The 21,020-nt window shown below is 40.3% G+C and overlaps 2 protein-coding genes across 6 annotated transcripts in view; one reads left to right on the top strand and one right to left on the bottom strand.

Annotated features, from left to right (window-relative positions):
- Positions 1 to 1,571: 1,571 nt before the first annotated feature.
- LOC135234342 (uncharacterized) lies at positions 1,572 to 5,926 on the bottom strand. The gene is made up of 5 exons (XM_064298846.1): positions 5,847 to 5,926; positions 5,139 to 5,471; positions 3,586 to 3,897; positions 2,784 to 2,916; positions 1,572 to 1,956 (listed from the first exon to the last, which is right to left on the bottom strand). The coding sequence occupies exons 1-5, from the start codon at positions 5,893 to 5,895 to the stop codon at positions 1,791 to 1,793; spliced, it is 993 nt and encodes a 330-aa protein (XP_064154916.1). The 5' UTR covers positions 5,896 to 5,926; the 3' UTR covers positions 1,572 to 1,790.
- A 5,263-nt stretch (positions 5,927 to 11,189) lies between these two features.
- ptpn22 (protein tyrosine phosphatase non-receptor type 22) overlaps positions 11,190 to 21,020 on the top strand; it is a 29,321-nt gene continuing 19,490 nt past the window's right edge. For all 5 annotated transcript variants that reach the window (XR_010324073.1, XM_064298820.1, XM_064298822.1 and 2 more), the window contains exons 1-6: positions 11,190 to 11,478; positions 15,969 to 16,077; positions 16,470 to 16,546; positions 16,881 to 16,976; positions 18,615 to 18,653; positions 19,869 to 19,940. Coding sequence is in view for 4 of the 5 variants with exons in the window: in XM_064298820.1 (XP_064154890.1) it covers positions 11,377 to 11,478; positions 15,969 to 16,077; positions 16,470 to 16,546; positions 16,881 to 16,976; positions 18,615 to 18,653; positions 19,869 to 19,940 (495 nt within the window). In the remaining variant the exon portion in view is untranslated. The remainder of the gene's footprint in view (positions 11,479 to 15,968; positions 16,078 to 16,469; positions 16,547 to 16,880; positions 16,977 to 18,614; positions 18,654 to 19,868; positions 19,941 to 21,020) is intronic.

Raw genomic sequence — 21,020 nt, 5'->3', positions numbered from 1 at the left:
CTCTGATTGATTGACCATCAGTGTAGTCGATGTTCTTCCCCTGTGGTTCATATTGCTAATGCGTGAGCTAACCACGAATAGCCTACCTAGCTCACTGGCAAGCTGATATGCTAGCTAAGCATATTCGTTTTGCTGAGAAACATAAATTGAAGATAACTGAACATAATTGTATTATTAATGTCATACATATAACGTGATTACATGACACAGTACAGTCACGGATGGAAATTAAACTCGTAAACATTTGATAATATATTTTAAAACATAACGGCGGACAGTCAGCTAGCCTCAAGTTCGTGGGTTTCAAAACGAGCTTTTGGTGCATTACTGCCACCAACTGGACTGGAGTGTGGAGTAAATTTGGCAGGAAAAATCTAAATTAAAAAATTAAATTATTTTAACTAAACCAGTTTTCTTTAGAAAGCTGATGATATAACTGAATATTTAGTTTGATGACTTTCCTAGAAGACACTCCAAGGATATACTGTGTTTTCAATTCCTCAGTGATATAAATAAACTGTTTTTTTCTTTACTGTATGCATTACATAAAATTTCTTCATTTCTCCTCTATAAATTGAGCAACAGTCGGGACAGGTACTCAGTGAGAAAAATGAAATGCATGATTTTGCCCAAATTTATTTTTAAACACGTATATCATTCAATATGGCAGATGTAAAGCAAAATATACTGTCTGCATGAGGATTTGCCAGATCTAAGGCTAGACAATGCTGAGAAGCTGTCAGAGAAAATGACCACATTGCTTATTTTGTGTCTCTATCCACTGTAGAGCTAGGGTTATTGCCAATAGCTCAGTAGTATATACAGTCAGATGATCTGACACCATCTTCTTAATGGCTAAATTATATTTGGGAATAAACACAGCCGCACTTGCATGCCCGGGAAACAGGATCTTTATAGCCATCTGTGAATACAGTCAACATTTCTGAGAAGCGTTGTTCAATGTGTCCCTGAACTATATCGCAAACAGTTGTAAAACTGGAGTTTCCTTTCAGTTTCTGTTGTAAACTCCAATCTACGCTTGCCATCGGGAATAACCAGGGAGGAATTTAGGACATTGGAACTGTAGGGCTATACAGTAGATTTTGCAATCCTATCATTGCCGCTTCAGCTTCCCCTACCCACCCAAAGCTTCTGGAGTTGGACCTGTTGTGTTCCCAGCACTATGTTAAGGCAGCCTTGGTGGGGTGCGAATGTCCGTGCCCCAGCAGATTAACCCAATATGCAAGCATTCATTTGCTTCTCCTGATTCTTAAAGGAATTTCTCCCATTCCAACCTGCATTGCTGTCACTGGGGATGTTTTAAATGAATCACTGCAGATTGTAAGAGCTTCAGCTTGTAAAGCATCTCATTTCTTAATTGCTGCTGCTGACATATACGCTATACATCCGTAGTCTAAAATTGACCTACAGAGTGCCCAGTATATATTTGTAATTTGTACCCCTAATAATAATAATAATAATAATAATAATAACAATTGTATTTATGTTATTTTCTATCATCAATATCACCATCATCATCAGCAGCAACAGCAGCATAAAGGAAATTGAGAACTGATACTGTTTAACTGATTTAATTTAATTTAATTTAATTTAATTTAATTTAATTTAATTTAATTTAATTTAATTTACATTTTAGTTAGGAAAATAAATGTATGCAAACACTCAAAATACATTATTTAATTATCACTAAGGGGATGGCATGTAATAATTTTCAACATGGTACTCTTTTGCCAATAATAAACATGCACATAAATTACAGCTAAGGAAAATCACACTTTGTCTGCACAGTAGGCCAAAACTAGCTGCTGGCGCAGATTCCTCTGACTCTTCGGCATTGACCTCTGGCATCTGTGCACCAGGCACAGAGAAGTCAGCAGAGATGCCATGAGCAGCCAGCGGAGGACCTCGTACCACACCGGTATCCCATACCTTGCCCTGAAAGAGAAATTAGTGCAGACAGAAATCAGGCTTCATGTTTTCCTTGTCCACTTCTTCAGCCAAAACCTCAGTGGTTAAAAAATGATGGCCCAGCCACACTCATGGATCGTACAGAAAATGGAGATGCAGCGCACATATGATTCAGTATGACACAACGGGGTTAGCAGCAGGTAAGGCCTCACAGTGGAACAATGACCAATGAAATCATTTTTCAAAATCTCTCAATATCTCTCAAAACTGTGAATTAACTTTGTGTCAAGGAAAGTTTAGTGGATAAAGTACAGTAACAACTATACACACAGTTGGGCAGACAGAAGAATTCACATTTATTTTGGGTATTCAATTGATTTAAGAATAATTAACAAAATTGAGATTTTTAAAAATCTGATAATAATAAGTCCCTTGCCAATGACTCAGAGACTTGCTTTCTGCTGTAAAGGATACACTTCCTCTCCATCAGCCCCTGCACCCAACCCCCCACTCCCCCCCCCCCATCCCCCCGCAACCCACCAACCCACCGACCCATCCACCCAAATGCTTCTCAACATGCACCTGCACTTGACCACGACCCACTTAAAACTCCATGATGTAATTCCGATCTACACTGTCACTGAGCTTGACAAAAAAATGAAAGGTGGTGTGGCTGAGCACAAACGCTGCACAAGAGTTTTAATGTGGGCGGTACTCTTTCACACACAGTTTCCATTGTATTATCAACCGTTGACCTCTGATCTAGTAATACTGACACAACATCTAGTAATGTTGATACGTGCTCTAAGTTATATTTGCACAAATGATCTAATGATTTTCCTGTTGGTCCTCACTTTATGAAGACACCGAGCTCCTCGGTGTGATTGACAGCTGTTGACTGATTGACAAAGCTTCTGGCTTCTGTGGTGTCCTGAGGCAGGGCAGTGCTGGTCCTCAGCCTGTCCCAGCAGTCATACTGGTGCTCACCTAAATGTGAGGGAGAGTGAGAAATCACACACTCATTATCATGTCTTTAAAGGGATGTCATTTTTATTTTTAAATGTTAAGAATTAAACACCAGGTTAAGTGTAAAATGAGTCTTATAAGAGGTCTGAAGTCTCTTATAAGAAATGTGTGTGATATATGGAGCACGGAATACATTCCATGCTGATTTGCAAGTATTTTTTATTTTTATTTAACGTTTATTTATGCGAAGAGATCCTATTGAGACCAAGGTCTCTTTTTCAGAGAAGCCCTGTCAGAGACAAGCAAACATTAGAAGACACAATATCAAAACGATAGGTGCCATTTTTGTCAAAATTCCTCATTCTTAAACAGTCACTGTTACAAGGAAACATAGTCACCAGCAAAAAAGGCATGCCCAAAGTTCTGTGTTCCGAGGGCCAAAGCCATAATTGTATAAGTAATAACCAATGGGCCAAAATATTCCCATTTTCATTCACTTCCCATTTGCATCACTTTACTTTTACTTTTTTAAATGACCTCTCCTTTCAAAGGCCAAACCAAAGGTTTTTAGGGCCAGGTTTGGCTCCCCGGGCATCCAGAGTCTAGAAGCTGTGGCAACATACAGCTTGGAAACTGGGTCACATGACCGTCTGTGATGGCACCGTTCGTGCCGGAGGATGGATGACTTACCCTCAACAGTGAGGATGTAGACGCAGTCTTCCTCTGCGGGCCGAAGGAGCAGCACAGACACAGAGCGGCTGCGTTCGCTGCTCACGCTATTCCTGGCTTCGCAGTAGTACTGCTCGCTGTCTCTGACGACACCACAGTGAAGCTGCAGGTGTGTCATGACCCCCTGCGGGATGACCTGGACCCCCCCGGCTCTGTACCAGCCGTAGTGTACGTTCGTGCCCTGGTCACTCGCACACCAGACCGTGAGGGGCCGGCCCCAGCACGTCCCCGACAAAGGGCCCAGGAACCGCAGTCGAGGCTGAGATACAGCCACTTAGTAACGGAATGGGGGGGGGGGGGGGACAAAATTAAACATTTTCCCTTTTGTCCTTTTTCTGTAACAAAGTTAGATTTTCCTTTGAAATAGCTTGCAATGCTAATCATGCATACAATGTTAAATCTGCACAGGAAGCAGCAAACAAGAAATATACAGACGGGTGACAAATTAAAGGAAAAACCTGAATAAATGAGTGTAGAAACATAGTGAATGCAGATGCAAGATACAAGTAAGTAATTGACATCCTATCATGCTCTGTGGCATGTATGAAAAAGCTGAGCAGGCCCAGTTAAATTTGATTTTGGATCAAGATGGAAAGATGAAAGGTTCTGAACGAGGGTTCATTATTGGGGCACGGATGGCAGGAGCTTCAGTCACAAAGACAGCTCAACTGGCTAGTGTTTCAATAGGAACAGTGACCCAGGAGACATCTGCATTTAGATCTATGGGACATTAGTAAATAGGGTCAGAAATCATGGTCAAAAGTGCACATTCGATGACTGTGGTGCTTGTGCATGTGTAAAAACAAAAGAGGGACTCTACCTCAGGTGACTGAGAAGGTCGGTACAGGATGTGATCAGACTGTCAGCAAGAACCGTCTGTCAACAACTACAGTACATAGAGAGGGATATTATAGCAGGGTCGCAGTGCATAAACCCCTCATTACAAAACTGAATGCCCATGTGAGAGTTCAGTGGTGCAAAATCCATAGGCACTGGTCCGCAGAGATGTGGAAAAATTGAACACCTATGGGAGATTTTGTACCGACGTGTTAGACAGTGCTCTCCATGACCATCATCAAAACACCGAATGAAGGAATATCTCCCTTGATCTTTTGGAAGAAAGCAGTTTCATCTTTCCAGTAGAGTTCCAGAGACATGTAGAATCTATGCCATGACACATTGAAGCTGCTCTGGTGGCTCATGTTGACCCAACACTTTACTTTACAAGATACTTTATGTTGGTTTTTCCTTTAATTTCTCACCCGTCTGCATAAATAACAAATGAATGAGACACGCACTTGAGGTGAGTCTCTAAGCAGAGTTAAATGCCGTTAAAAGGTTTCCTTTTTTTGCCTTGCTCAGAGACAGGTGAAACCAACTTTCTTTTTCCCCAGGGTAATAAAAGCAATGTACAGGGTCAGATCAGCGCTGTGCACACTAGCATGGGCATCTTCTGAAATGCAGGCTGCCAGGCTACCGCTATGCGCAAGGAAAGCAAAATAAATCTCTCATACCTTCAGACACTGTGATGCTGATAGGGGACATTAGATCAGAATATATTTTATCAATTCCGACCCAGTAGTGCCCCGTGTCTGCAAGTCGAAGGTCTCTCATCACAACAAACAAGCCCTTTTTTCTTGCATCATGTATCTGAATCCGACCCTTCAGCTCTCTTTTGGTGAAGCCATCTGTGTCCATAAGGATTTCACACGTAGACCTGGACTCCCCAAGACACCAGTACTTCTTAGAGAACAGAAACGGTTTTGTTTCATAATTGCAGACCAGCGTAAAACTACCTCCAATCGCAGCCTGAACCTTTTTTGGGGCACATTGCAGCTGGACACTGCCTGGAAAAGAAAGATGAATTGGAGTCATACCATAGGTATGAACAGAGCTATTGCAATATTCAGTTAACACTTGTCCTTAATTTTTATTAATAATTAAAAGCTAGTGTTACATTTGTAAACTATACATTTCATTAAAAAACAAACCTTTAAAAAATCTCCTTGATTAACAGTAGATTTTTTCCAAATTACATTCTTAAATCAGTAACTCATAATAGTTCATGAAAATATATTGGAGCTAAACAAACAAATACAAAAACATTTAAAAGCACAGCATATATTGCATAACATGTAAATACATCTATATTGAATAGTACTTCATAAATGAAATTTCAGACAAAACAAAATTATATATTTTTTTAGATCTAAATTACTTACTTTGTAGGGACAAAAGGAAAGAAAATAAAGAGAGAAAGAGAAAGGCCATTTGGGTGCATGCAAAGCTGATATGACACAGGATGTTGTGCGACAGTGGACTGTGGTTTTAATCCTCTCCCCTGGTATAGACCACTACATACACAGGTAGCAAAAAACAAAATGACGACACCAGTGTTCTCGCACTAACGGATTGTGGTGCTTTAGTGTGAGAGCTGCTTCCTGGGTATAATTTTGAAACAGAAAAGAAAAAGTAAAAATTATGGATGTGTTTGTGAATTGAGAATATTTTAAAGGATGTTTTTTGAGGGGGAAGCTTTATCTGTAGTCTATGAAGCAATTGAAATATAAAAAAGGTTTTTACTCAAGTTTGACTAAATCCATTTGCTCTTGTTTAACATGTGACTGTACATACACACAAACTGAAGTAGAAGGTTATCAACAAATATTTGTAGGGTGGTGTGGTAATGACCACCCCACAATTAATGACTTAGTTTTTTTGAAATCTCATTTGTAGATGTTGCAGGTGTATATTTATAAAGATTATATTATTATTTTTGAGCACTTTAACTCACATCAATTTTCAAGAATTTCTGAAAATTCTTAACAGCTAACTCGATAGCATTTTGTTGCTAAATGCCTGAATAGCAAATCATTTTTCAAGCTGAAACCTCTTGTTCTAGTGCCAAGTCTCCAACCCCTACCTTTCATTTAGTTACAGAAGTGCAGATATACATGTGAAATTGATAATCTTTTACTGTAGGTCAGAACACCCGACTTTGGAGAAATCATGGATAGAATCAGACTAACTGACAGCTCAAGACTTTGTGTACTACCTGCTTGCTTTTCAACCATGTCAATGCATTGAACATTGCTTCCTGTTTGATTCAGCATAGCATGTATATTAATGGCATGGCCAGAATAAGTGTACGATTTGTTTTTTTTCAGAAAGAGCAGCCCATGTGTTTAATTTAATTAGTGATTTATTTTAGACTTTATTTAACTGGGTAAGTTCTTATTTTCAAAAATGACCTTGGCTAAGCAACATTACAACAATAGGGTACAAGCGGTTGCAAAAATCCTCTCAGGTACATCAAACAGTGTAAGTATCTGAAATAGCGAAAGAACACATGTAGTCTTACGAAGTAGGTCACACCCACTATGCCACACCACCAAAGAAAACAACGTGGTTTCCGTGACCAAACGTGATTATACTGTATTATGGAGATCCTATGGTTTACATAATGGTGATCCAATAGGATATTTTGCAACTGAGCACTGTGTCTTGATGATTTTGAACGAGTGAAATATTTTCTATAGTAGCTTGGCTACCTATGGCCATTAAAGACATGTGCAATATATTCATATTTATTCAAGAAATAAAAATGTTTTTTAAAAGACCTGAAACATATTATTTTGCATTTGTATTATTGTATTCATGACATTTACCTTGATTTTTAATCAATTTTAAATGGGTTTTCTGAAGTTTTCCAAGCTACCAATGGCTTCAATTAGGGTTAAGGGCCCAAACTAGGGTTAGGGTTAGGAAAACCATAAGTCTGAGGGTAAAGGCAATTTGACGGAAGTGTTCAGCAGCTTGAAGAATGGTTAGGACACAGGTTTGTTCATGATTTTGAATGAGTAAAATATTTTCTACTGTAGCATGGGTACCTATGGCCAGTAAAATATGTGCAATATATTAATATTTTTTCAATGAAAAAATATTTCTAAAAGACCTGAAACATATTATTTTTCATCTGTATTATTGTATTCATGATATTTACCTTGAATTTTAATCAATTTTAAATGGGTTGGCTGAAGTTTTCCAATCTACCAATGGCTTTATTAGGGTTAAGGGCCCAAACTAGGGTTAGGGTTAGGAAAACGATTAGTCTGAGGGTAAAAGCGTTTTGACGGCTGTGTTCAGCAGCTTGAAGAATGGTTAGGAAACAGGTTTGTTCATGATTTTGAATCAGTAAAATATTTTCTACAGTAGCTGGTACCTAGGCATTTAAAATGGGCAAATATTAAATTTTTCAATGAAAAAATATTTTTAAAAGACCTGAAACATATTATTTTGCATCTGTATTATTGTATTCATGATATTTACCTTGAATTTTAATCAATTTTAAATGGGTTGGCCTAAGTTTTCCAATCTACCAATGGCTTCAATTAGGGTTAAGGGCCCAAACTAGGGTTAGGGTTAGGAAAACGGTAAGTCTGAGGGTAAAAGCGTTTTGACGGCTGTGTTCAGCAGCTTGAAGAATGGTTAGGAAACAGGTTTGTTCATGATTTTGAATCAGTAAAATATTTTCTACACTAGCTTGGCTACCTATGGCCATTTAAGACATGGGCAATATGTTCATATTTATTCAAGAAATAAAAATCTTTTTTAAAAGACCTGAAACATATCATTTTGCATTTGTATTATTGTATTCATGACATTTACCTTGATTTTTAATCAATTTTAAATGGGTTTTCTGAAGTTTTCCAAGCTACCAATGACTTCAATTAGGGGTAAGGGCCCAAACTAGGGTTAGGGTTAGGAAAACGATTAGTCTGAGGGTAAAAGCAATATGACGGCTGTGTTCAGCAGCTTGAAGAATGGTTAGGAAACAGGTTTGTTCATGATTTTGAATGAGTAAAATATTTTCTACAGTAGCTTGGCTACCTATGGTCATTAAAGACATGTGCAATATATTCATATTTATTCAAGAAATAAAAATCTTTTTTAAAAGACCTGAAACATATCATTTTGCATTTGTATTATTGTATTCGTGATATTTACCTTGATTTTTAATCAATTTTAAATGGGTTTTCTGAAGTTTTCCAAGCTACCAATGGCTTCAATTAGGGGTAAGGGCCCAAACTAGGGTTAGGGTTAGGAAAACGATTAGTCTGAGGGTAAAAGCAATATGACGGCTGTGTTCAGCTGCTTCCCTGTTTCCCTTTGGGGGTCTGATACGGGGCACACTTCTGCAATAACACTCTACAAGGTAATGTTATGTGCAATTATTGCATTTAAGTGTATATCTGGACTACACTGAACCACTAATGTGATGATAGGGAATCGAAATATAAAATTTTAAATTAAATAAAATAAAATAATGTGAAATTAAATTAAATTAAATTAAATTAAATTAAATTAAATTAAATTAAATTAAATAAATAAATAAATAAATAAATAATAATAAATAATAAATAAATAAACAAAATCATTGAAATCAGTAAAATAAATAAATACAGTACTACCAGAAGTGAGGTACAGTAGATGAGCTAGTGTCTGTGTTCTTATGTTTAAAAATAAAATACCAATACAATATTGGACAACCTCAGACTATCTTTCTGCTCATTCCAGTAATAAGCTGCAGTGCATTGGAAATAATTGCTGCCATATATCAGTGAGCTTAACCCCATGCAACATTAAAGTCTAACATCAACTACAAACTCAACCCTTAATCTTCATGTCACACAAGTGCTACTATGTAAATCCTTATTAGTGTAATTTACTGTGTTTCCAATAAATGGCCACTAGGTGGCCACCTTAACATGCTTTGGTATACTTCAGTAGAAGTGACATTTCATAAGAGAAGCTGTCATCGTTTGTGAAGGTGTGTACACCTTTCTCTCAAATTCAAATTCAGATTGCCTTCTTGGCATGACATCGTTTGAAATTCATATTTCCAAGGCATTACAATCAACAACGACAACAATGATCAAAGTAGTAACAATAAATATAAATCTCTCTCTCTCTCTCTCTCTCTCTCTCTCTCTCTCTCTCTCGCTCTCTTGCTCTCTCTCTCTCTCTATCTGGTCACATAACGGTTTCTATAAAAGCTATGAGTAACAAGGAAACAAACTGCTTTGCTTTGCTTCACACTTCAGGATAACTCTCTGGGAATGCAGTAAGACTACTGCTTATGACAAAACAGACTTTTATTCTTTTTTTTCTTTGTTGAATATTGCAGCCCAGATTATTGGATTTTCACACACAAGAGTTACAGTTATTACAAGATGTAAATGGACTCTCAGCTGGGTTTGTGTGTACTGCACTCCAAATCCTCTCGTAGCAGAAGTAAATTAAAAATGGCTGTGCACCTCCATTCTCCTTCACTGCTAGATTTGTAACATATGTTTCTCCACACTTCTTGTAATCCTCTGATGAAGCAAATGTCAAGCTAAATATTATGGTTTCAATTCTCGGAAAGAAGAGACCGAGACAAGGGAAGGAAGTGACCAGAGAAAATGTGAACATAGCCTCTATGAGAGTAGACAGGAAGTGCTGCTGAACTGCGTCATGTTCACACTTCATTATTTGTTGTGGGCACACTACTTGTTCTCTGTAATGCGATGGACACGGCATGGCATTTTATGGCACATGCCAAGATTAAACATGCCTGCAATGCAGTAGCAGCGTAGTTGTATCGTAGCACTCATGTTACTTGCCTTCCCTTTTCATGCATTAGAGTTCAGCTACATTGCGTGTGTGCACTCAATAGCACGATTCTCTGAGCTCTGCTCATGTGCAAGCGTCTTAAGAGCAGTCAAAAAAGAAATGGAGGGAGAAAGTGAAAGGGAAGAAAAGGAGAGAAAAAGATACTGGTTTTCGTTCTCTGGGCTGTATGTGCTGGTCCCAGCAAACAGGGAGCCTACACCCACAGTGAAATTTCAGGTGACCTGTGTACAATGCACACCTGTGATGGGATGCACTTTCATATGGAGTTAGCTAAGCGCTAAAACTGCCATTAGATGCAAATCCATTGCTCTGACAGGACACCTGAAGCATTCCAGATCTATGATTCAGACGTATCGAAGCTCCGCAATGGAGCCTGCCAGTCTGAGCCTCCAGAGTGAAACTGACTGGGCTTCATCTGGAGAAAATGAAAATGACCTTGGCCAAGGTGACGCGCCCCATCCAATGTTACGGGGGAGGGCGGAGCAGCAACTGGGCCATGGCGGGTGGAATGCCGGCGAGGGGAGGGACCCGTCTGACCTGGTTTGGGCCGGTAACTTCCCTCCCTGCCACCTCTCCTGAATGCATCTTAACTGGCTGTGCAGGCTCCCATGTACATGCACTTCTTTCTCCCCAGCACAGCTGCACAAGTCTCTCTCACGCACATATGCAATACACACACACACACACTCAAACACACACACACATACACAGGCACACACAATCACTCACAAACACACACAAACACAGATATACAAAAAAAAACACAAACACACACACACCCACATAGGCTCATGAGTTCTCACACCACTGAAGCACCTCCCCCAAACTGGGCAGTCTTTAGGACCCAGCGGAGCAGAGGACAGGGAAGAAGGGGGTGGGAGAGGGGGGGCGCGATATTTTTAATCTGACCACAGAACCTGTTAGTTGCCGCTTCCTTCAAAATCGCTCAGAGGGTGCCTAAATCACATTGCATCTCAATTCGCTGAAGGCTGTGGACTGCCAGCCCCACCAGTACTGACCTCAATGTCCTGACACGACCAGCAGCGTCAGCCTTGGACCACCAGCTCGCGCCCCAGGATGGACCGCCAAGCCGAGGCTCTGAACAGCCTCCTAGCCCGGATCACCAGCAAGGAGGCGGAGCCGGAGGAGGCAGAGGGGGGCTTCGCCGGAGAGTTCTCTGTGAGTTCTCACTGCTCTCTGCTCTCTCTGGCGCTTTCTGCCTAACACCAGGCTTTCTTAACCCCTAATTCACTGGAGTACTCCCTCTCCCTCCCTCTATCTCTCTGTCCCTCTCTGTCTGAAAGTTGTGTAGTCTTGAGCGCTGCTTCTGTACAGATCGCAGAAGTCTAAGCACCCCCAGCCTTCGGCATTGTTGTGAGGCTACAGGCGAGGAGGAGACAGAAAGTACGGCTTATGCACACGCGACCCTTGTCTGAACACGCACCACATTTTTCAGCCTCACGATGGCCTGTTTCACTGCCATTGACAGTACTTTGCTCCTCACGTTGAGAGACAAGAGCAACAGACTCCAAATGCAAATATCACACCGAGAATCAAATTTCGACCTTTTGCAGCTTTTTGGTACATGAACTAATGATGCAATGACACACAGCTGGCCAAGAAACAGCTGAGCAGCCAATTGTCAAATGACTTCTGGTGTCCTAAAATGGGGGAACTATGTATAAAGAGGAATATAATATAAAGGTTCACTTGATATGGATGTAAGTACACTCAAAGTTTACAGTCTGCTCTTCAGCTCATATTTGTTTCATTTCTAATCCAATGTGCTGGAGTTCAGCAAAATGACAGAATTGTGCCACAGTTCAAATACTTACTGTAAGCATGGCACTGTGTGTGTGTGTGTGTGTGTGTGTGCGTGTGCGTGTGTGTGCAAAGTACTGGCAGAAATTAGGGAAACCCTGTGTTTATAAACAGATTTTGATATTTTTTCAGATAAATGTAATGTCACCAAAAAACAAAAATATTTTCATTCATGTTAAACAAGTAATAATCATTACACCTTCCCATATGTATTCATTTATATCTACATAATTGAGCAATCTAGTGTAATTTACTGTTGGAAGTTTTATAATCAGCTGGAACATGTATTTCTTTGTCCAGTATTTTTCTACATAAAATGAAAATATTCATGCAAAGAAAACCTTTCTTTTTTTCTGGCTTGTATACTTTATTTTTAATTACTGATGGTGCCACTTGTGGTCACAAAGATGACTGTTTCAGATAAAAAATGGCTCTGAGAAACAGCAACAGAAGAAAGACTACAGATTAAGGGCAGCCTATCAAATTTCTTCTTTAAGCACAGTGTTTCCATAGCTTGTGCCAGCACTGCATATACTGTACAAACACACATAAAAATATGACGTTTTTAGTTAGACCCTGAACAAAGAACTGAACTGAACAAATTGAACTGACTTGCATTTGAACAACCACTTCCTTTTGAGTTTATTGTCCTATAAGAAAATAATGAGCACCATCCACTTAGCATATCATTGCAAGGCTTATTTTAAGGGGCTCACCTCATGAATTTGCGTCATTTCACATGAAATGCCTTCTGCTTCAAACATGTTTCCATTTATTGTGCTGTTGCCCAACACCGAACACAAAAAACAGGAACTGTGAGGTGAGACGTGCAACATTTGCTGCCTTTTTAATGTTTTTATCTGCAGTTGACTTACTTGAAGCTGCTTAGAGTAGCTTTAGTGGGGGGGGGGGGGGGGGAGCAGATCAATAGACCTAGAGTACAAGGCAGGGAAAGAACAGTGATATCAGAACACCTACCCATGGCATTCAACAGGCCAAGATAATCCAGCGTTTAAATCTTTCAGCAACAGAAAGTCGTCCGTGTGTCTGTGGGCACACTGATATGCCAGCCTTGTGTGACAGGCCAGCTACAGGCTCCTGATTTGCTCCAGTACTCAGAAATCTCCCATCTGAGAATGTTATTTTATGTGTAACCTGTGACTGTGCTCATGTGCACACACACACACACACCTACACACACACAAACAACAGCACGTACGTGCACACATTTTATGATACTGTAGGTGGGCACCTTTTCCAGCTCACCAGCACACATATGTTCACCAGCACACACATACACACGCAAACACAGACATAAACATGCACACATATGTATACACATGTACACACACACACACACACACACACACACACACACACACATGCACACATATGTGCACACACAAACAGAGACATACTCACACATGTACACATGTTCGCACACACATGCACACACACACATACACACGTACACGTACACACACACAAATGAATACGACATATTATTGTACATGTGATTGCTTGATTTAGAGGGACTCAGCCAATTGAGGCACACAGAAAGCTCTCCTCCAGTGTCTCATCCCATTGCCCTGGCTGGCTGTCCTCCCAGCATGACACAAGCTGCTAGCACTGGAGCAAAGAGTGACACCACAGTGACAGGGCCGCGCCCTCCTCCCCAGATGCCGCCAGCATTGCATCATGCCTGCGCTGCCTTGAGACTCTGAGTATACCAGCTTGCAACAAACACCACCCCCCCTCCCAAACTCCCTCCAGCCTCCCCAGTACAAAAGGCGCTCTGTAGACCCAGCTGCGCAGACGGCCCATTGTGCCTGCACCGTCTGCTTTTGGGCCTGTGAGACCAGTGCCTGCCATGAAAAGGCCTGTGTGTTTTCACCAGGAAGGCACAGGCTGTATTTTTATATGGATTCAATGTGGAATCCATCACCAGGAGGAAGTCCCTCTCAGCAATGGGGGTCTGCTGCTCTCTCTGCTTTTTCACACACAAGCACCAGGCTCTGTGCATTGAGGGCCACACTGCACACTGATAGATGTGTGCACCCCCTGTCACATTATGCTTAAAAGTGCCCCTTGCCCATAAACTACATAGATGCATGAAGCATTGATGTCATGCTCAGTGGAGTCACTGCCAAATAGTCCAACCTGCTGCACTGATATGACCTGTTGTAAAGGCAGAACATATGGTTAGGAGAGACCATGGTCAGGACTGGAGCACCATTTAATTAGAATATGATATGGTAAGATAGGAACTTTCTAAAGGTTGACCAGAAGGCTTTTGACCCTTTCCAATGATTGGTCAACTCATTTTCAGGATAGCAGGAGCTATGTGACAGGATAGCAGCAGCTATGGAAGCTTTTTGTCTGATATTGTAACACAAAAGACTAATCAAACTCAAATATTGATACTCTAAGTTTCCATTGCCAGATGTCTGACAATCATAAATTTAGTAATATAAAATTGGGAGACAGTGAGATTTCATGAACATGCTAATTCCAATGACAGGAGCTAGTGTTTGCTATCAGGGGTTAACTTGTACAAACCAATCAAAACACTTTGCTGTGCTTGCCAAAGCATAAGGATTGGCTCATGTGACTGAGTTAATGATAGCATGAGAGCTCCACCCATTTTGGGGTTTAGGGTGCCTCACTCTCTCTTCCGTACAAATATCAAGGTTGCTGCCAGGTTTACATCCAGAAGTGAAGCACAGTATCTGCTTAGCTAATGCAACCCAAGTGCGTGTGCTATCTCCGCCGGTAGGCGTGACCGAGATGAATCGGGTTCTCCACCAGACCGAATACAACAGCCTGATATTCCTGATGCAAAAAATAAACAAATAAATGCAACACACCCTTGTGAGGGCCATGGCGGGCCTGCACCCTGTCACCTTTCCGCCCGATCTCTTTGCTTTGCTCAGATGAAGTTTGCCTATAGAGTGACTTAATTTTTCACAAAAAATATCATCAGGGGTTAAATGTCCAGTCAGGATAAAATGTAAAATTTAGAGCTAAAACATGTGCCTCATGATGATTCAGAAGTGAATGAATCAGAGACAGGAGGATCCTTATGTGTACCTCATATAACCTTGAATAAATCAGAGACAGGAGGATCCTTATGTGTTCCTCATATAACCTTTGGAATCAGTTTCGGCCAATCGGATGGCTAATTTGATATGAAAGCTATGACACAGTAGCCAGGTTCCCGTTTTTTATTGTTGAATATTTCAAAAACAACTAACCACTAACATTTAACTCATGTGTGGTGCAACAGTATCTAACATTAAGCAAAGGGAGGGACGTGCAAAGCATGTTTGTGTGGCTGTGAGTGTGTCATCAGTATGTGTGCAACAACTTGTAACTTGGGCCATGGAAACCATCACGTCAGATCTTATTGGCTGGGCAGTAGTTTCCACTTCCTCAAAGGGGAGTTTCATTTTCAGCCCTCAAACATGAATAACGCCCCGGTGGAAATTCCAGCTACCAGCCTAAGAAGGAATCTGGTTGGAACCGGCTTCTGCTCCAGCTGGATATCATCTGAAAATTGGTGATAGTCTGTTGCCTGTACCATGCTGGTCCACCAGCTGGACATGGTCTTGCCGACATGATTGCTATTTCAACCATCTTGTTGCCAGCTTGACCATCTTCAAACCAGCTGGACCAGCTTAAAACTAGGCTGGAAATTTAAGGCAATGTTGGAATCATTTTTAGAGACATTTACAGTATATTGCCCCAGGTGATAGTCTTGTCAATTGTTGCTCTGTAAAAAAAAAATTTAGAATAATGATTTACATTGTTTTGAGTGGATGGCTAAATGGATTGACTTTCCACTGCAGATGCTGAAGACGCTTTCAACTAAGTACCGCACAGAAAAGATCTTCTCCATGAAGGTAGCCGAGAAGCGAGAGAACGTGAAGAAGAACAGATACAAGGACATCATGCCCTGTGAGTGTCTCCACCGGGTAACACGCGGTCAGGGGTGGAGTAAGGGGCAGGGGGCAATCTGTGTTCAGCCAGCACATGCCGTTCTATCGACGTCACGACAATGCTTTGAGAAAGTGTCACATGCTGGGCCCGGGGTTTGAAGGTCCATGCAAAGTTCAAAGCACAATGGGACTATAGAGCAAGCAATTACTGAATCACAAGTCAACCTGAATATCACAGCCACTGTATCAACACCACCGCTGCCTGCTACGATCACACAGCTAGGTTTGTTGAAACAAGTGGATATGATTGGGCAAAATGGTTCATTTACAGAGTGTCACCAGACTTGATTATTTATGTTTGAAAAGCTGTAAACCGTTGACCTGGCGTGCCTTTGTCTTATCTTGCTCCAGTTGACCACACTAGAGTGAAGCTCTCCTTTATCACCTCAGACACTGACACTGACTACATCAATGCCAGCTTCATCAAGGTAGGACAGGCCTTGAAATACCATTGGTTCAGATCCAAACTGTGCTGTGACGCTAGCTCTGACTGCTGCACTTGTGAACACGTAAACACACAGTGGGATTAGTTAACTGAAGTTATAGAATCCCATCAGCTTTTCAAAGCTGAAAAATTGCAGTTCATTCCTGAAGATTTAAATTTGAGCCAATTCAACATGGCTGCCTGCTCCATCAGACTGCTGTCCACTGTTTTTGAACAAATGGAGACCTTCCAGTCATTCCATCATATAGTGCTGTTATGGCAACCTCCCATCCTACTGTCATCCATGAAGTGAGACACTATGGCCTGTGTGCCCCCAGGGTGCGCTGCAGCAGAGGGCCTATATTGCCACCCAGGGTCCCCTGCCTCACACAGTACAGGACTTCTGGAGGATGATCTGGGAGTACAATGTTAAGGTGAGATGTATTTTCCAAGTCCTATGTGGATGAATGTCTCATACTATCTATGGTGCATTTGTCTTACTTTGTTAATGTCTCTTGTGGCCACAAAACAATAATTTAAGGCATTGTTGGAATCACTTTTAGAGACATTTACAGTATATTGATCCAGGGTTGAAATGTGTATAATATGTTCACGGGTGATGGGACCCCCTGCTTTTCCTTGTTTGCATTATTGACTTAAATGAAAAGTTTATTTTCAATTGTAAATAGAATGTTCAATATATATACAATATTGAATGGCTTCTGTATTAATCTGTGTATTCATTTGGTCAGCAAGTAGTTTGCTGGATCTACTCCACAGCTGTGCATTATACCACAGATGGTCTTGTCTCTTGGGTTAGACAGTTTCTTCATGCAGGTTATAGGACAATAATCAGCACTTGTCTTGTAGAACATTTAATTTTTTTTTTTTTTAATCAAGCATTATAATAATAAAAAAGCTCCAGGAATCTATTTTTATCTTTGATATTCTTTTTTCTTTCTTAGCAAGTTTTCTGTATCAGAAGGATGAGTTCAAACTGTACCTCCACACTGTGAAAAAATTGACAGTAACTTTTGTTAATGATCCCAATGATTATTGAAGAGACTTTCTATTCTAAAAAGATGAATTGGATGCTATTTCAAATGCAGGTCAATCTGCAGAATAAAAGCATTGGTGGAAATGAGTTCAACTTAAATGTCATACTGACACAGATTCCCCCTCAGTTATACAGAGTTATAACTGCATGGAATACAGTAGCTTATCAGAGCGCTTGTAGGAAGCAGAGGCCATTGGAGCATTTAAAACCTGGGTCTGTATCAATGGTGTGTACCAGAATAAGAGTCTAGAATCAGTTTAGCCTATTAGGCCATAGTGGAACAGGTTTGGATAAGGATAAACCCAATTCTAGATCCTACTCAGAGACTCGTTATGGATACGTTCCACTGTCAGCTTTGCTTGTCCTCCACCAGAATAGCCCTTCCCCTGGTGAATGGAAATATACTGTCGTAAACAAAGCCTGCCCCATTTATGCAGAACACATGTCCAATCATTAATTACTAGTTGGCATGTAGAGTTAATTGGTGCTGTGAAGGGTGTCTTGGATGACAAATTGCCAGAACTAATTAGTATTCAATTTAAATGTGAGCAGTCTGTGGTGATTAGCCAGCTACTCTCTTTCTGTCACTAGACAATGCCAGCACTTTCCACAAATGGTCCTTCATAAGAGCTATATGACTCCTTCATAAGTAGTGCCTAGTACTTCCATAAGCATTACATAAAGATTCACCAATGATTGTGTTAACAAACACAAAAAGGCATACGATGCGCTATGTCAGCAGTGATGCAGTAAGTGACACACGATACACCTTTTTGTGGCTTTTGAATGTATAAAGGTCTATGTAGTGCTTATGAAGAGTCAAGTAGCTCTCATGAAGGGCTTAAATAGTTCTTTTAAAGGACAACTCACAGAAAGGGATACCGGCACTATCTGTGCATCTGCCTGCATGGGGTTGTTGTCCTTACCCGTAGCCTGACCTCTGATACTGTCTGTGACTCTGTCTGTAACTGAGCTGATTTGTATCCAGACATTGTGTGTTCTCTTTGCTTCTCAGATCATTGTCATGGCCTGCAGGGAGTTTGAGATGGGCAGGGTGAGTCTGCTCTTATGCCTGGCCGCACTGCACGTTGAATGAAATGTCCGCATCTTATCACACTGTTTGAATTCCATTCAAATTCATTGTTTTAAAGGGCATAGAGGACATGACTGATGGAGTGGCAACAAGTGGCTGCCAAATTAATGACAGGAATAGGCCTAGTAGATTGATAACTAAATACTTAAACATAAATATTGTTCTAATGGGTTGCTTGAGTTCTGGGGAAATTTAAAATTTTTTTTATCTTTTCTCAATAGAAAAACAAATTTCAGACATTCACAAATACTCAATTAGCAAATACTCCTACTGTACGTTCTATTAAATATGTGGTCTGAATTATCACTAGGGCTTTTGAAACAGGAAGCACATGTTCGTAGTTGTACTTAAATGAACTTTAGATCTGAGCTGTACACATATAGATGGCTAGGTGGGTAAGTCCAGCTTAGTGGTCAAATTTGTAAATGGCCGCCCTAGTTAATTAAACCATCATTATAAATCATTTGTTAAAATGTCAGCTACCACAGTTTGACATCTGAAGAAGAGGTATAAATAGTATTATTTCCTGTCAGCACCAGCACAGCCAGAGTTAAGCAAACACAAAAGAAAAAAATATCACAAAGAAAAACAAAAAACAAAAACAAAATCAATATAATAAGACTATATTATACTACTCTGGATGGATCTTTATGTCAAAGATTTTTGTTTCCAGTGTCTCCACAGACATTGACTCCATTGTCAAAACATTCCTGTGACATTTGAGCAACATTTAACTATTTAAAACATTTGAAAGCATTGTAAGTGATAACTGTGCATGTTTGACTGTAAATCTATTCCTGCTGTATAGTTCATGACACTTACTCATTGGGTTACTTCTGTTTCTGAACACATGCCCTTATTTGTCACACTTTGTATGATATTCATTACATTAAATTACAGGCATTTAGCAGACACTCTTATCCAGAGCAACTTACACAACTTTCACATAGCATTTACATTGTATCCATTAATATAGCTGGATACACAGTGTACTGAAGCAATGCAGGTTAAGTAGCCTGTTCATCTCTGTGAGCTAGCAAACTGCAGGCTATTGAACTACAATGCAGAATCTCAGGCCCATGTTGTCATATTTTGTATTCCATGAGAATGTTCGACATGTAAATGTCTGGTGGCTGTACTTGTGTGTTAAATATTGTCACGCTTGCCATGCCACAGAAAAAGTGTGAGCGGTACTGGCCTGAAAAGGGAGAGGAGCCATTTGTATGTGATCCCTTCACCATTCACTATGTGAGTATTTCCTCCCCTGTCCTAACCACTTCCTGTGCTTAGGCGCTGTCCTCAATGTGCCGTCAGCCCCTATGGGCTGATTTTTTTTGCCCTCTTCCACACATTTTTTTTTTCTTTTTGAGACCTTTTTATTATTGGACAGAAATGAATAATTTAATAGAACCATCATTGTTTCATTTGCGTCCCTGGTGAGCAATTACTCCCCTCAGCATTAATTTATTTATCTTATTTATTTATTAATTTTGTAATTTCCCAGAAACGGTACAGTCAACTTCTCTTACATAGCAACTCATCACACAGTGCATTTTGAAGATGGCTTATATTCCAAAAGAGAGGACACAGCAATACTGAGGTGGATTCACCTCAATGCCATCATTCACAGACAGAACTAGTGTTTTTTTTAGTTTTTTTTTTTTAAGAAAACGATGCTATTAACCAGGATTAACCCAGCAGAATTTTATGTGATTTTGGTGATGAATACAGAATGCTATGTGACTCTGCACCAACAGCTACGCTCTTGCTGACATCATGCCTGGGCGCATTACATTGCTGGAATGCATACCACAGTTTGGCAGTTGATTTTGTTTCACTTGTATCTAACCTGGTAACATTTCTTTGATGAACTGAAAGCACACACTTTACAACAGAATGGATTGGTTTTACTGATGTCATCATTTCTAAATTAAACTATGGCTAAACCTGTGTGGATGACATAGACACAATCAGTCAGCTCCTGGCAAATAATCAAAACTGTTCAACTTCAATTTCTCTCGCAAATACGAGTAGATGCATTCTGGACAGCTGCCAGTATAAAGGTGGATGACAGCTGCCATTATAATCCCTTTTGGGAAGGATCAACAAAGCAGTGATATCTGGCGGTGTAGGTGAAAAAGCTTCAGAGAATATACACAATTTAATTTGGTTTTGGACTCATAGGAGAGAAGCCAGAAGTCCACACACCGTTTGAATCTAGATCTGACAAGGATGCTATTCAGATCAAGAAATTTCACATAATTTTCATGTGCAATAATGCTTCTCTTGGAAATTCACAAATGCCCAGATGTCTGTCTCATGCAGATA

The sequence above is a fragment of the Anguilla rostrata genome, chromosome 11 (genome assembly GCF_018555375.3).
Source record: "Anguilla rostrata isolate EN2019 chromosome 11, ASM1855537v3, whole genome shotgun sequence".
Classification (NCBI taxonomy): Eukaryota; Metazoa; Chordata; class Actinopteri; order Anguilliformes; family Anguillidae; genus Anguilla; species Anguilla rostrata.
This window is presented reverse-complemented; position numbering and strand designations above follow the sequence as displayed.